The sequence below is a fragment of the Ursus arctos genome, unplaced genomic scaffold (assembly GCF_023065955.2).
Source record: "Ursus arctos isolate Adak ecotype North America unplaced genomic scaffold, UrsArc2.0 scaffold_6, whole genome shotgun sequence".
NCBI lineage: Eukaryota > Metazoa > Chordata > Mammalia > Carnivora > Ursidae > Ursus > Ursus arctos.
The window spans coordinates 10695023-10709915 of NW_026623078.1; the positions used below are offsets into that span (position 1 = coordinate 10695023).

A 14893-nucleotide genomic window follows, 5' to 3' on the forward strand; every position below is an offset into this window, starting at 1 on the left:
TGACATAGCATATTCTTTCATTATTTAAAAATTAATGTTGTATTTGTTGATAATGAATCAAAACCAGTTGACCTTTGTATTGTTAAAAAACAAAATTTAAACAAGTGAATTTGAAAAACTAATTTACTTTCTTAAGTCATTTATGAATCAGACAACATCCCATCTAACAAGTAGAAAGGAGCTCCAAGGTTTTGCACAAAATGGAAGGATTTTTATAGGCAGACATGGGGAGGGACTAATTAGTCAAAAAAAAAAAAAAGAGAAAGTATTGTTTGAGGCAAGGTCACCTTCCCTTAGGAGGAAGGGCAGGGGGCCTTAGTAGATGGATTACCTCATCTTTCTTTGGGGGATGGAGAGGGCCCATGTGAAAGATCACCTCTTTGGTGCTGACCAGAAAACTGACTATTTAAGACTACATTTCTGGAAGAGCTTGAAACTGCAATTAGATTAAGTATTAAGTTCTGGTTTGGTGATAGCCTAATATATATGGCTCCATTTTGGGCCTTTGGTTTTCTTTCTAGCAGCGTATTACTTTGCATCTATACTATTTCATGCTTAGCTCTCCTAGTAACTCAACTGTTATTCCACGCTGAACTCTCTTAGTAACTCAACTGCTAATGTCTCACGTCTACGGATTCCCAAGGATTTTCTATGCTCAAAATTATCTTCTCTCTGAATAACGGCAGCTTCATTTCTTCTTTCAATTCTTGTGCATTTTATTAGCTCTTTTCTTGCCTTATTGCAGTAAGACCCGAAGAAAGATTAAGGGAAACAAGATAGTGGACATTTTTGTCTCGTTTCTATCTCAGAGAGAAATGCCTCAATAAATCACCATTAACAATGACATTTCTTAAAGAAATTTCTATATCCTCTTTATAATATGAAGAAACTCTTTTGTATACTCTGTTTTCTATGAATTTGTCAAATGTATTTTATTAAATTCTTCTTTGCATCTATTTAAATGATTATATAATTTTTTATTTTTAAACTTTTTTTCTACTTGTAATGTGATGAAATATTATTTTTTTCCTGCATGTGAGTGGGTGAATTTTATTGTTCTGTACTCAAATTTACTGATTCTCATATCTGTCACCTTCACTGTATTATTGAGGAAATCCAATAAGATTTTTTTTAAATTTATGTTAATGCTGTTTTTAGTTCTATAGTTTTCATTTGGTTCTTTTTCACAATTTGTATTTCTTTGCTGAGATTTTGTAATTTTTCATTTGATTCAAGAGAATTTGTAATTTCTTGCTGACATATTTTTATTAAGGTGGCTTTAAAATCCTTGTCAGATAATACCAGTTTGTAATTCATCTAGTTGAAGTTACCTATCTTTTCTCATTCAAATTGTGATTTTCCTGGTTCTTAGTGAGACCTGCTGTTTTATTGTATCCTAGCCACTTTGCTTATTATGTTGAGCCTGTGGTTCTTATGTAAGACTTTTATTTTTTCTTTTTAGCAGGAAATCACTCTATTTATCATACAGGTCCTAGCCTAATTTTGTGGGCTGCGGTTCCATTGACAATATACTTTTTAGAACCTGTTTGGCTTCTTTGGTCTAACTGATTTCCCACTGTTCCCTTGCTGATGCTGTTTGAGGAGGTGGAAGGAGCTTTCTCAGGCTGGGCCCCCTGGTGCCACTAAGTGGACAAAGGGACTCTTTACCCACTTGTGGATAGAAATCCCTCTGTTTGGTGGGAGCATCTAAAACACCTGGCCTCTCTGCTGTTCCTTCAGTCCTGGGATCTCTAACAAATTCTTTTCTCTTTCTACCTCTCAGAGTTCGACTTGCATTTCAGTTGTCTCTTGCAGGCTTTTGAATGTTTATAGTTACTGAGGGGGAACAGGGAAAGATGAAGCCATGCCATCTTCTCCAGACCAGAAGTCATTCTAAATCATTTTGATAGCCAATTCTCTAATGACGGGAGGTAGAGCATTTTTTCTATATGTTTAATCACAAGCTGTGTTCCCATGTTTATTAACTGTTTCTTCACTAATTAGTCATAATTATCCTCTTAGTTGATGTGAGATTTCAAAATTATAAATATACCTATATCTTTTCTAGGTATGTTTGCTATAGATAACTCCTCAGCATCTTGAACTTCTTTTAGTATTTCTGAAATTTGTCTTGATATGATTTTTGAAGAAATTGACATTATTTAAGTGGTAGAACAAGACCTATTATTCTATAATTTAAAAAGTGTTGAGAGTTGATGATAACAGTCTCCACCATTATTCCAAGTTTGTAGGGAAAGGAAAATAAAATAAGCAATGATGTAACAGGAAAATAATACCTATTTATATTTTGCGAAAGTGCTTGACTGAATTGGGCCAAATTTGTTTAATTTGAATAGCTCGTTCATCAACATCTGCAGGGTCATTTATTTTTGTATCTTCAAGTGGTGTAGAATAGAGGTTCAATAAATATTATTAAATTAATGACACAGTGGCTTGAGCACTACATCGTTCTGTGGATGCCATAATCTCTTATATTGCCTAATATATACCATATATAAATATAGATGGAAGATGATGACATTGTAAGTGAACAGGGGACCACCAAATGTTGGGAAGAAGAAGAACATGATGGCTGTATTCCTACAATGTTACATAATTCATTCCTCCTATCTTTAATAAAATGTTTCTGACCACTATGGGACAAAGAGAGGTAGAAAAGACAACAAATCATTTCAAGGTTTTGCAATAATATAAAATACTTCGTGACCATACCGATAACAGTATCATTTTCATTCTGTTTTATTTTAGGTTCAGGTGCTTCGGAACGCTGGAGAAGAAGTGACCCTAACAGTGTCATTTTTAAAAAGAGCACCTGCTTTCCTCAAACTCCCACTGAATGAAGATTGTTCATGTAAGCATTTATGAAGAATAGGTAAAAAGCTCACATCATCATATTTATTTTCTAAACCATTATTTCCTGACACTAATTGGTAATTTTTTTAAAGTTGGGATTTCTGCTTGAATACAAATATTTTTATATCACAAAGCATTCTATGAATGCTTATGCAAAGGGAGCAGATGTTATTTTTGTTTCAGAATGTATTCAGCACATTTACACTTATTTGCTAACCTATAATTAATTGGAGACACATTATTTATTGTAAAAATAGTGTCATCAACTACATACATTTTGTATGTCTATTATATTCCATTCATAATACTTGATTAATATATTTTCTCTAACTTGTAGAATTATATACTCTTATTTGGCTACTAGACTTGCTAAACAAGCGTTTATACTTAAGTCATCCTGATGAAGCTAGGGAGATTGAAGGTAGCACCAGTCGATGTGGAAACTCATAAGAATTACTAAAACAATCTCTGTACAATTTGTACATTAAGAAATAAAATATCATCTAACATTTTTGCCAAAAATCAAAGAAGAATATATCTTTGAGGGGTGCCTGGGTGGCTCAGTCGTTAAGCGTCTGCCTTCAGCTCAGGGCGTGATCCCAGCGTTCTGGGATCGAGCCCCACATCAGGTTCCTCCACTGGGAGCCTGCTTCTTCCTCTCCTACTCCCCCTGCTTGTATTCCCTCTCTCACTGGCTGTCTATCTCTGTCAAATATGTAAATAAAATCTTAAAAAAAAAGAATATATCTTTGAGGCATAATTTGCTTGCAATGAAATGCAAAGATCTTAAATGAACAATTGGATTGGTTCTGACAATGCACACATATCCTTAATCTCCATGCCTTTAAATCACAGAGGGGTTCCTCTATGCCTCTTCCCAATAAGTAACACCCCTAGAAACAGCCATTAGTTTAATTTCTTAGCATCATTTTTCTTTTTGCTTCTTCTAGAACTTTTTTAGAATGGAGTCATACTGTATTTACTCTTTTATGTCTGGCTTCTTTCATAATGAAAGTTGCTTGTGTTATATATTTCAGATGTTTGTTCATTTACATTGCTGTGTAATATTCCATTAGATGAATATACTGAAGTTTGCTAATCATTCTCCTATTGATAGATAACAGAGCTGTTTCCTATAGTTTGCCACTATAAATAAAGCTATTATGAACATTCCTGTATAAGGCTTTTGAAAGTCTTCCAATTTTATGTCACTAGCATAAGTACTTAGGAGTAGAATTATTAAGTCACCAGGTAGATATATAATTAACTTGTTAACTAATTGCCAAAAAATATTTCTAAAGTGGACATATATTTAAAGACCTCTTACTCTCCACTCCAGTGATGTATGAGAGTTCTGGTTGCTCTACACTTATCCCAATATTTTATGGTCAAGATTTTTTTTTTTTTTAGGTATTCTATTGAGTGTTCAGAGGTAGCTTATTATAGTTATAATATGGATTTCCCTGAAGACTAATTATGATAAACTCCTTATCATGTATCATTTGCATATATTATTAAAGATTTGCATATCTTATTTTATAATGTGTCTGCTCAAGTTTTGCCCATTTTCTCTATTAGTATGTCTTTATATTATTGTACGGCAGGAGTTTAAGAAAATATTCTATATATAATCTTTGTCAGCTATATGTACTAAAAAAATTTTCTCTCAGTCTGTAGATAACTACATATTTTACCTAAAAGTGTCTTAGGTTTGCAGATGTTTTTAATTTTGACAAACTCTAATTCACTATTTTGTTGTTGCTGTTCTTTTGCAAATGGTTATTGTTCTTTATATCTTCTCTAAGAAATATTTGCCTACCACAAGTTGCAAAGAGATTCCCCTACATTTTTCCTAGAAGCTTTATGACATTGGCTTTTAGAATCCATCTTCTATGAATTACTTTTTGCGTCTGAGTAGGAGTTTAGAATTCTTATTTCCATTAATTTTTGTGTCTATTCTTTCACCATAACTACAGTGTTGATCACCAAGGATAGGTTTTCCAATTTTGCAATTTTTCAAGATTATTTAGCAATTCTAGACCTTTTACATTACTGCATATATTTTAGAAATGGCATGTCAATTTTGACAAAATCCAATTATGATTCTGAATGGGACTAAGATGGATTTATACATAATTTTAAGAATTAGCATATTAACAACTTCAAACCTTTCATTTCATGAACATGATATAACTTTACATTTATTTATGTTTTAATTTTTCTCAGTAACATTTTAGTGTTTTCAGTGGGAAAGTCTTGCATATCTTTCATTAAATTTATTTCTCAGCATTTTTTATTCTACCATAAATGGTATTTTTAAAAAATTTTATTGTCTAATTATTGTTGCTAACACATAGAAATATAGTTTATTTTTATACATGCACATATTCTGCATCACAGGCTTAACTTTCTGTTAGTTCTGTAGGATTTTTGGTATATTTTTTAAGGCTTTCTACTTAGTTATGTTATCTGCAAATAATGAATTCGGCTTCTTTCTTTCCAATCTGTATTTTTTTAATTCCTTTTTCTTGCCTATTGCAATGGTTAGGACTTCCAGTAAAATGTTATATAAAGTATTGAGAATAGACATCTTTCTCTTGTTCAAGATATTAGAGGAGAAATTTCCAGTCTTTTATCATTAAGTATTATATTAGCTGTAGGTGCTCACACATGTCCTTTATTAGGTTGTGGAAGTGTTCTTTTACTCTTGGATTACTGAGGATTTTTCGTTCTCTTTTTAACATAAATTGATGTTGAATTGTCACAAATATTTTTTTACATCCATTGAGATATTATATTTTAATCCTTTTTTTATTCTACTGAGATGGTGAATTTTCAAATATTTATTTTGAATGCCAAATTAAACTTGCATTCCTAGGATAAACACCACTGATCATGAAACGTTAAGGCTTTTTTTTTATATATTGCTGGTTTCAATTTGCTAATATATTAAGACTTTAAGAAAAAAATATGTTCAGGAGCACCTGGGTGGCTCAGTCCATTGAGCATCTGCCTTCTGCTCAGGTCATGATCCCAGGGTTCTGAGATCAAGCCCTGCATTGGGCTCCCTGCTCAGTGGGGAGTCTGCTTCTCCCTCTCCCTCCACCCCTCCCCACTGCTTGTGCTCTCTCTCTCTCAAATAAATAAATAAGAAAAACTTTTTAAAAATATGTTCATGAGGGATATCCATATGTACACTTTTGTGATGTTTTAGTGCAATTTTGGTACCAACATTTTTAATGTCTTCATGTAACTTGTGGAGTGGTATTTCCTCCTTTATTTCCACAAAGATTTTGCTTACCAGTAATAGTATATTTTTCTTGAATTATTTAATAAATTCACCAAAAGCCAACCGGAGCCTAGAATTATAGTTTTTTTTTTTTTTTGTATGAATTCATCTCTTGAATTCTTATAGGACTTCTGATACTTTTTTCTTCTTTTATAACTTTTGGTAAAATGTTTTTCAAGATTTTTTTCCACTTTAACTAAGTTATGCATGAATTTATTACATGAAATTATTAATCTTATCCTTTTGTTATTCCTTTTAATGTTTGTTGGATTGCAGTAATACCACCTTCTTCTCTACTGATATTAGTAACTTGTACCTTTCACTCTTTTACTACATCATTAATCTTTTCAAAGAACTCATTTTTGTCTCAGTTAATATGTCTATTATTCTGTTACCATCTTACTATTTTCCACTTTTATTTTTATTATTTTCTGTCTTCTATTTACTTTGATTTAATTTCCTCTTTCATATCTAACTTTTTAAGATGAAAGTATACATCATTGAGTTTGTACCTTTCTTTTAGGCATACATTTAAATCTTTGAATTTCATTGAAAAGTCTGCTTTAGATCTGTCACGGAATTTGACATATCATTTTATTCTGTTCAAAACAGATATACTTTTTAGGGGCGCCTGGGTGGCACAGCGGTTAAGCGTCTGCCTTCGGCTCAGGGTGTGATCCCGGCGTTCTGGGATCGAGCCCCACATCAGGCTCCTCCCCTGGGAGCCTGCTTCTTCCTCTCCCACTCCCCCTGCTTGTGTTCCCTCTCTCACTGGCTGTCTCTATCTCTGTCGAATAAATAAATAAAATCTTTTTAAAAAAAACAGATATACTTTTTAAAGTAATATATTTATGTATTAAAATATTGCCTCATAGGAGATAAATGCAGATAAACATCAAAAGGAAAATTATCCAAAATGAAATATGAAATTGTTAAGATTTAAAAAGTGGAAAAACTGGGGCACCTGGGTGGCTCAGTCGTTAAGCATCTGCCTTTGGCTCAGGGTGTGATCCCGGCGTTCTGGGATCGAGCCCCACATCAGGCTCCTCCGCTGGGAGCCTGCTTCTTCCTCTCCCACTCCCCCTGCTTGTGTTCCCTCTCTCACTGGCTGTCTCTGTCTCTGTTGAATAAATAAATAAAATCTTAAAAAATAAATAAAAAGTGGAAAAACTATATTCATGATAGTTTGGTAGAAAAGCCTGTGATCCCCTTCTTAGCATGAGGAAAGGTATGGAATTTTAGAGTGATGAAAAAGGAGAACAAAATCTTTTTTCAACACATTAATTTTAGGAGTGTTACCTATGACCTTTAATGTTTTAATTTAGGTATAATATTTCAAGTAAAAATTGAGAGTCAATTAATTAATAGTGTGTATTTATCAACATTAGCACCTTCAAAATAGATTGTTTTCCAAAAAAAAGCAATTAATCAAAAAATCAAGAAATGTGTATCCTGATCCTAACTACAAAAATTACTGAATTGTGAAATCTCAGTTTAAGGCATATATTACTCATATTTAGAGATAGATTATTAGTAGGTTTCATATGAGAATCTGATATGAAGATTTGTAGTTTCAATTTCACCAATTTAGGTAGCATGAATGAAGTTATTTTCAACTATAGCATATACCAAGAGCGTTTATAAAAAGCCCATGCAAACTTTTTTTGCATCATGGAAAATTATAGTATCTAGAAATATGACTTGCCAGTAGTTAGAAGCATAACAATAAATAGATTTTTGAAGACAAACCAAATTCTGCACAGTTATAAGTATGGTTCATAAGTGTAGGTCACTTTGGATAATGAAATGAAATAATAATTTTATAAGGTTAAATGTTTTTTATATAAAGCTTGCAATATTTCTGAAATCAAAGATCAATACATGGTTCTCTTTTAGGGTCCCACTTTAGTCACTTAGTTACTTGTATAACTCTGCTTTGATATAAGTGAAATAAAAATTAATTCTACTACTGATTTTCTTGACATTACTGAGTATATGGAAATATATAATATAGAATGCATCAACCTAGAATATTTCAGTGTTCTAACCAGTGGGACATTGTGATGTTTTTCCTGCAGGTGCTCCAAGTGACCAGAGCAGTGGCACCTCTTCTCCTCTTTGTGACAGTGGCTTGCATCTCAACTATCATCCCAACAATACAGTAAGATGACCAAGACATAGTTCAGATTAATAAGGAGATAACACAAAGAAAGGAGAATAATATATATAAATAGTCAGAGTTTGCAAAAACTGTTAATGAATCTCTGCCCTGATATAGTTGAAATCCTTGTTTGCTTCATCCTTTAAGAGTTAGGGTTAAGATAAGCCAGGAAGAAAAAAAATAAATAGGTCAGTTATTATTCAATGTCATTTTTCTCCTCTCAGGTCTGCATTAAGCCTTTTGTAATCTATAGAGACTTCGTGAGATCACACATAACATCACACAATCATTTTATAACAGTGCATATTGTATGTGATTTCATGCTCTAAATGATTTGATATGATTTTTATCATTTTTCATTTGAAATCATTTAGCTGAAAGTAGCTATTTAATTTTCCATTTGGTAGGATTTCTTAACAATCTGCAGGCATACCAGGAAATTAATGCAAAGAGAATAATCTAACATCATGTTAAAATGTCACAAATGTTAAAATATACATATTTAATCACTGATAAAATTGGCATGTTTGTTTTATATACATTTAATAAAATGTTAAATTTTCTTTTCCACCTGTCATGTGGAGTAAAGGGTTTTTTTTGTTTTTGTTTTTTTTTAAATAAATATGTCTGAAACTCCTTGTATTTCACCCTTCAAAACACTCACACACGCTAAAGACAAATAGCTCTCTCAGGTTATATGTGAGTCTAACAAATTTCCCCTGGGATCACAAACATGAAGAGTAGCAGTAGTGCTGATATTAAGTGGAATTTTATTTTTCTATTCTACATATTAGGATATAAAACACATAAATAGCTTCTGATTGGTAAGATCCATCTTTCATTTGAAATTCTTGACCTAGCGGTGGCATTTTACCTCAAAATACTCCTTTTGAGCATCTCCAGCCTTCATTGTACCTCAGTGCACCAGTACTATTCCCTACCTGTGTGCCTTAAGTACCCAAGTCCTTCTAAATTTTATTATTTCCTTGTTTCTAAAGAGGAATCCTTGGCAAGACAAAGGGTTATGTCTACCCGCACAAATCAACCTCATCTGGGTGTATTTCATCTGATCTTCTCTTCTATTTTTGTTGCCAGAGAAATAATTGTCACATTATAGATAATATTTAAAACACTGATCTTCAGAAGATGGCAAGATCTGAGTGACTTAAACATCGATTTCCTAATGAATCAATGAATATATACATTCTGTGCTGCCACTAGCACGCTTCTTAATTCTACAGACTTCTTACCATCTCCAGCTACATCTTTACCTCTTACTTCAGAAACTGCTCACCTTCTGTCCTTACAGTCTAGATGCTCTTGGTGATTTCGATGCCTTTCCAGTCCGCCTTACTGGGCAGACCTACCCCCAGCTGCTGTGAGTGCTGGTTACCCAACCCCCCACCCCCAACCCACCCCATTAGCTGCTGACCTCTCTCTTGTAAGGAGCCTCTCACTGAGAATCTGGAATCACCACTCTCTCCCAGGGTGTGGCTGCAGTCAACAACTTGAGGCCTTCAGGAGCCTCTGGCAAGGCTATTTCCTGTTTCATCCAATGCTTCCCTCAGTCCTCACAGGTTTATCCTGAGAACTTTCCCTTCACATATTGACACAGAAGTTCCCATCTCAGCTCTGCTCCGCAGACAGGAAGGAAGAGCTATTTTACTTCAGAATGGGAGGAAGCTGTTTAGTCATATTTTTATTCAAATTCTTTCCTATTACCCTTGGACTTCTCTATAATAATGAGAAGTAGAGACGTCAGCATGGAAGGGCTATGGCTAAGAATCAGTCTGGTTTGTTTTTAACTCATCCCGTTGACATACATAAAAACATCTATGGATTTCATTGCATGAACCATGCCTCTACGTTGTTGCTTGCTATTATGTCCTCCTTTAGAAAGGTATAATTAAAATTAAAATCACTAATTCTGTAACATGACTGTTCCAAGTAAATCCCTTTATATAATTAAAAATTTAAAAGAAATTAAAAAAAATTTAATTTACAGGAATTATGTCTTTCTGTTTTCAAGAGGTATTTTTATTTTCATTTTTAGCATTAGGATTGAACATTATTTTGACATTGTTGAAGATCTTTAAGTGCAGGGTAATTCATGATATTTATCATGATTTTAGAAAATAAGAACCAAGACATATGTAAATTGAAATAAAGTATATTAAAAATTTTTAAAAAGTGCTTCAATTAAATGAATTTTTACTGAGAATCTGCTTTGTGGAAACACTCTTCTAGATATTATGGGGAGAAGTTAATTGTGTGTCCTGACCCAAAAAGTTTAATATTCAGATCTATAGACAAATGCACAAAATTAACTATAATAAAAGCAGAAAAACAACAATAGATATTGGCATTCTGATATCAGAGGAAAGGGCTACTAGGGACTTTGAATATCTGATTTAATTGAGCTCAACAAAAATTGAGGGAAAACAAACCAAATTTTTGTTCTAATGCCTGTAAGAGAATAAGTCTTCAGGCCCTATCAGATCATACTGACTTACCTGGCCAGTGCTATCTTGTGTTTCTCTTCCATATCTTGATAGGCTTGGAGGCACGTATGAGTGGAGAACATTTCTATTCAGAGATTTATAAAATTAGGAGCAGTCACAGGCATGTTTTCTTCTGACCCGTCTCTAAATAACAATGAACAGGGGGAAATGGGAAGGAAGTATGAATTGAGAAACATATTTTTCCACAGAATTTGTGCACTCTATAAACAGTCTTCTTAAGAGAAACATTCAGGGGGCACCTGGGTGGCTCAGTCGTTAAGCGTCTGCCTTCGGCTCAGGGCGTGATCCCTGCGTTCTGGGATCGAGCCCCATATCGGGCTCTCCACAGGGAGCCTGCTTCTTCCTCCCCCACTCCTCCTGCCTGTGTTCCCTCTCTCACTGGCTGTCTCTCTCTCTGTCAAATAAATAAATAAAATCTTTAAAAACAAAAAAAAAGAGAAACATTCAATTCTCTGATATGTCTAAATCCTCAATTCTATCCTAGACCCAGGTATCCATTTTTTAAATTCCTAAGCCTTAATTATTCTCTGAAGCAAATTTTGAGTAAGTAGGCACTATTTTTGTTTTCTGAAACATCTTTTAAAGCATATGGGAAAATATATTAACATCACTCTGCCATTTTACTAAAAATATATTCTAGTCCTTCTAAGGACTCCAGGTCACCAATTTTAAGGTATACAAGAGTCCTCTGGTTTGCAGCCAATGTTGAAGAACAGAATTTGTTTTGTGCTCACCAGGAGACTTAAATTCAGATAATTACCAAACCAGATTCTGAGAAACATTTTTCTTAACCATATACCTTTAATGAATACTTTTTATCCCAAGTCCTTACAAAATCTGGATCAGCATTTTGCTCTATATTCAATTCTATTTTGGTATAATGATTGTTCTTGTTCAAAATTTATTGCATGGTGATATACCTTTGAGATGTGTTAGGTTTGGGGAAAAGAATCTATTTTAAGGCAAAAACTATGTAAATATTACCTTTCCCATTCACATTATTACTATTCTGGGAAACAACATTCTTGACATTGAAGAATAAAGCTCTTGAAAAGTAGTCATGAGCCTTAAAACTGTAAAAACCATTGTTTTCAGGGGCGCCTGGGTGGTGCAGTTGTTAAGCATCTGCCTTCGGATCAGGGTGTGATCCTGGTGCTCTGGGATCGAGCCCCACATCAGGCTCCTCTGCTAGGAGCCTGCTTCTTCCTCTCCCACTCCCCTTGTTTGTGTTCCCTCTCCTGCTGGCAGTTTCTATCAAATAAATAAATAAAATCTTTTAAAAAAACATTGTTTTTAGTACATTTATATATAACTAAAAATAACTCTAGACTACTATTAAAGAAAAAAACTAGAAAACAAATTTATATTCAATTTTCCTAATTGAGTTAGGATAAATAATCTTCAAAGGACATTATAAGTAACAGATCTGTAAAATGAAATACGTTAATGCTGATTAGCTCAATAGCTAAAATGGGACTTATTTCATATTTTAAAAGGAGGAAACATAAAAGAAAGTGACATTTGACAACTTTGTTTCATAAAAGTATCAAGTTGAGATGTTACATCAAAGACTTGTCAAAGATCACATGTATTTTCATATATGAAATATTTCATATTTCATATATTCATATGACTATGAAGTCTTATAAACCATGATTTCTAAAATTTATATTCATCTATTAGTGATTATCATTGTCCTCAATATTCTATTGCTTAAGTCTTTTATCTTCCATTACACCTTCTATGTCATTTGTTCATGGAACATATAAAGTAAGGGGAACTATTTGTGTTTTTCAAGAAAGATGAGGCACCATCTTTAAATAATTTGCCTAAAATCACATAGCAAAATTGTGAAATAATCAAGACAAAAATCTGAATTATTCTTTGGTGGTTTCACCTCCAATTATGAGTAGTAAATGTTGTGCTATAACAGATATGATGGTCCTAGAATCATAAAGACATAGGTCTGAATAAATCGGCCTGGCACTGTCATTTGCAGGCTGGCTTCCCTGGACCATTTATTCATTGTAGAACTTCTCAGGAGAGAACCATGTGCACTGGGGTTCTTTTGAGTCAGTTCCAGACCTATGCTGATATGTGCTTAATAGTTACTGGGCAGCTTGGTGGGACCTGGGACACTTAAACTTGCTACAGTCTGTTCTGGCCACAGAAACCTAGTCTGTTTACCCTAGCACGTCACTCAGGTTTATTGTTTCTTCATGTGTGCTCATGCAGAAAAGGTGGAGAAGCAATAATTTAATAAGCCTAAAGAAGCTTTGGGTTCTTCTTTGTGAGAGGAAGCCTTGTGATAGCCTTATCTTTGAAGATAAGCACAATAAAGCACAGAGAGTTTAAATAAATTGCCCCTTGGTTAAGGACTAGTCAGCTGGGAAATTGGCATTTTTGAACCCAGGTGGTGTGATTCTGATTCAGAGCCTGAACCTTTCCCACCTTGTGGTAATGCCACCTAATTGACTCCATTTCAAATGTTGACCATCTATAACATGTGGCATCAAAGCCAGAGAAAGATTAACATGAAACCTATGTCTGTGCTTTTGCAACCCTGAAATAAGCATGAAAGACAAGGGAGTTGCATCAAAGGCTAGGTGTCTTGGAGTCCAACCACCACCAGTAGGGGGCCCCTCACTGGATGGTCTTTGCAAGTCTACCCTTGCCTTCCTACAGGGTATTCTCAACAACTTGAAGAATTTAGTAGATTTTTATTGGCACAATTGGTACCAATTAACATAATAATGTCAAAGATCACTCAACCTTTAGTGAGAATAATAGAAGTTTTTTTTTTTTTTCCCCTAAGCAATTTTGAAGAAATTAATACCTTAAAGAAAATGTTAGGGGCACCTCGCTGGCTCAGTTGGTGGAGCATGTGATTCTCTCAGGTTGTGTGTTCAGGCCTCATATTGGGTGTAGAGATTACTTAAAAATAAAAGTGTTAAAAAAAAGGAAAATGTTAATAATATTGATACTAATGGAGTTTCAACATCTAGACTAAAATAGGATCTCCTTCCAAAATCATTACCCAAAAGTTACAGAATCTATAGAATATAAAGAAATCAAACTATGCCTTGACCCCTTACAATCCATGCCAACTTAAATATCAACATTATTCCACGTACTACTGTCAGGAAGAAATATTAAAGTAAAGCTGAAATAATGAAAGAAGCATGAATCATCATCAAGTGTGAAAAGCCCAAATTTTATTCAAATATATGTCTCTTCTATACATAAGAAAAAACACCCAAACTTGTAATGAAACTTAAAATACATGTAATTTTAAACCAATAGTGGTTGACTTAACATGACTTTAAAACAATATAAGAAAATACATTTTATAAACATGAAGTTATAATGGACAAAGATTTCCTTGAGTAGTTTTTAAAAGTTGTTTTATAAGAATATTTATTCTACTCAAAAATATTTACAAGTAACTGATAAATCCTAAGCACTTACATAACATTGCAGATACTCAGAAAATATTGGCTAATGGAATGAACTACAACTTATTTTTATATTGTCACTTACTACTTCATTGCAGTTACACCTTGCCCCTTATTTCCTATACCTGAATGGATTCAATTCTGTCATCCTTCTATTTTTTCTTCTTTCTCCCCACTCCATTTTCTGCATATGCTTTCCCTACCATTCTTAATCTCAGTGATTTCCTTCTCACTTTCCTATAGAATGCCATTAATAAAGAAATTAACAGATGCAACTTTATTGGCAATGAATATGGATCCTTTTTTTGAGGCAGTCTGTAAATATCTTTTGATTATTTAAGGGAAAAAATGATCCCCCCAAATGAAAAGTATTTGTGATATAGGAACTAGAAACACAGAACTGAAAAAAAGAATACTGATTGTTTGTATTCTTTTTAGGACACGTTGTCATGTTCTTCATGGCCAACATCTCCAGGCTTGAGATGGGAAAAGAGATGGTGTGACCTTAGGCTGATCCCGCTGCTTCATTCACGTTTCTCTCAGTATGTGCCTGGGACAGATTTGAGTCGGTGAGTTCATGCTAGTAGGTTCT

The 14893-nt window shown here is 33.8% G+C and overlaps 1 protein-coding gene across 2 annotated transcripts in view; it reads left to right on the forward strand.

Annotated features, from left to right (window-relative positions):
- SNTG1 (syntrophin gamma 1) overlaps positions 1-14893 on the forward strand; it is a 299012-nt gene that overhangs the window by 89440 nt on the left and 194679 nt on the right. For both annotated transcript variants that reach the window (XM_026516491.2, XM_026516492.2), the window contains exons 7-9: positions 2770-2872; positions 8242-8324; positions 14740-14870. In XM_026516491.2, the coding sequence (XP_026372276.1) occupies positions 2770-2872; positions 8242-8324; positions 14740-14870 (317 nt within the window). The remainder of the gene's footprint in view (positions 1-2769; positions 2873-8241; positions 8325-14739; positions 14871-14893) is intronic.